General features: G+C 28.1%; 1 protein-coding gene across 1 annotated transcript in view; it reads left to right on the top strand.

Annotated features, from left to right (window-relative positions):
- LOC108578947 (translation factor GUF1 homolog, mitochondrial) overlaps positions 1 to 1,558 on the top strand; it is a 3,402-nt gene that overhangs the window by 1,013 nt on the left and 831 nt on the right. The window contains exons 3-5 of the mRNA XM_017942366.1: positions 100 to 912; positions 990 to 1,229; positions 1,288 to 1,553. Coding sequence (XP_017797855.1) covers positions 100 to 912; positions 990 to 1,229; positions 1,288 to 1,553 — 1,319 coding nt within the window. The remainder of the gene's footprint in view (positions 1 to 99; positions 913 to 989; positions 1,230 to 1,287; positions 1,554 to 1,558) is intronic.

Genomic DNA, 1,558 nt, shown 5'->3' with positions numbered 1-1,558 from the left:
TGAAAGTATTATATATTTCAAAATTAAAAATATTTTGAAATAAAGAATAAGAATATTGCATTTGATATTTTTTAATACAAATCATATATTTTATTATAGGCAATATTTGCATCTTTGTAATAAATTTTATTCCACAAAATCAGATGTTAATAAAGAATATGACATACCAACAGAAAATATTCGTAATTTTAGCATTATAGCACATGTTGATCATGGCAAAAGCACTCTTGCTGATAGAATTTTAGAATTAACAGGAGCAATAAAAGTCAATTCTGGAAAACAAATATTAGATAAATTGCAAGTTGAAAAGGAACGTGGGATTACAGTTAAAGCTCAAACAGCATCTCTTAATTATGTTTATAAAGGAACTAAGTTTCTTCTTAATTTAATAGATACACCTGGTCATGTAGATTTCTGTGCAGAAGTGCATCGTTCTTTAGCTCCATGTCAAGGAGTGCTTTTGGTAGTAGATGCAAATGATGGTGTGCAGGCACAAACTGTGGCTAATTTTTATTTAGCCATTAAAAGAAGTCTAGTTATAATACCAGTAATTAATAAAATAGATTTAAAAACTGCCAATCCTGCTAGAGTTGCAAATCAATTACAAACATTATTTGACATAAAAGACTCAGATATTTTAAAAGTATCTGCTAAATTAGGTACTGGAGTACCCAATGTCTTAGATGCTATTGTTGAAAGAATTCCACCACCTGATGCATATAGAGACAAACCATTCAAAGCCTTATTATTTGACTGTTGGTATGATAAGTACAAAGGAGCAATTTTATTAATATACATTAAAGAAGGATCTTTATCCATAAGAGAACATATCACTTTTATGTATACAAAAAAATCATATGAGATTAGAAACCTTACATTATTAAGGCCTTTCGAAGAACCTGTAAATAAATTGTAAATATTATTCTTATCCTTCATAATTTTATGAAAATCATTAATTATATAATAATGCATGATAACATATATTCTAGATTTGCAGGTCAAATAGGATGCATTTCATGTAACATGAGATCTACCAAAGAAGCATTTATTGGAGATACAGTACATATAAAAAATAATGTTGTTGAACCCTTATTAGGATTTAAGTCACCAAAACCAATGGTGTTCTCAGGTGTTTATCCAATTGAACAATCAGAATTTGAAGTTATGAGAGTTGCTATTGAAAAATTAACACTAAATGATAGTAGTGTTTCTGTTACATTAGAAACCAGGTATATTTGAAATATATTTTAAGACTATTAAATAAATTGATAAATGTTTTCATTTTAGTGTAGCTCTTGGACAAGGTTGGAGAATTGGATTTTTAGGTTTATTACATATGGAAGTATTTATGCAAAGACTTGAACAAGAATATGGTGCGATTTCAATTGTAACAACACCTAGTGTTACATATAAAGCAAAAATTTTAGGCAAAAAAAATATTAAAAAATACGGAAACGATATGATTTCATTCAATAATCCTGCAGATTTTCCAGACTATCAAATTGTGGAAGAGTATTATGAACCTATGGTATTAGGAACTGTTATAGCACCAAGTATA

Source organism: Habropoda laboriosa, unplaced genomic scaffold (assembly GCF_001263275.1).
Source record: "Habropoda laboriosa isolate 0110345459 unplaced genomic scaffold, ASM126327v1 scaffold30, whole genome shotgun sequence".
Classification (NCBI taxonomy): Eukaryota; Metazoa; Arthropoda; class Insecta; order Hymenoptera; family Apidae; genus Habropoda; species Habropoda laboriosa.
Note: the sequence above shows the minus strand (reverse complement) of the source record. Positions and strands in the feature narration are given on the sequence as shown.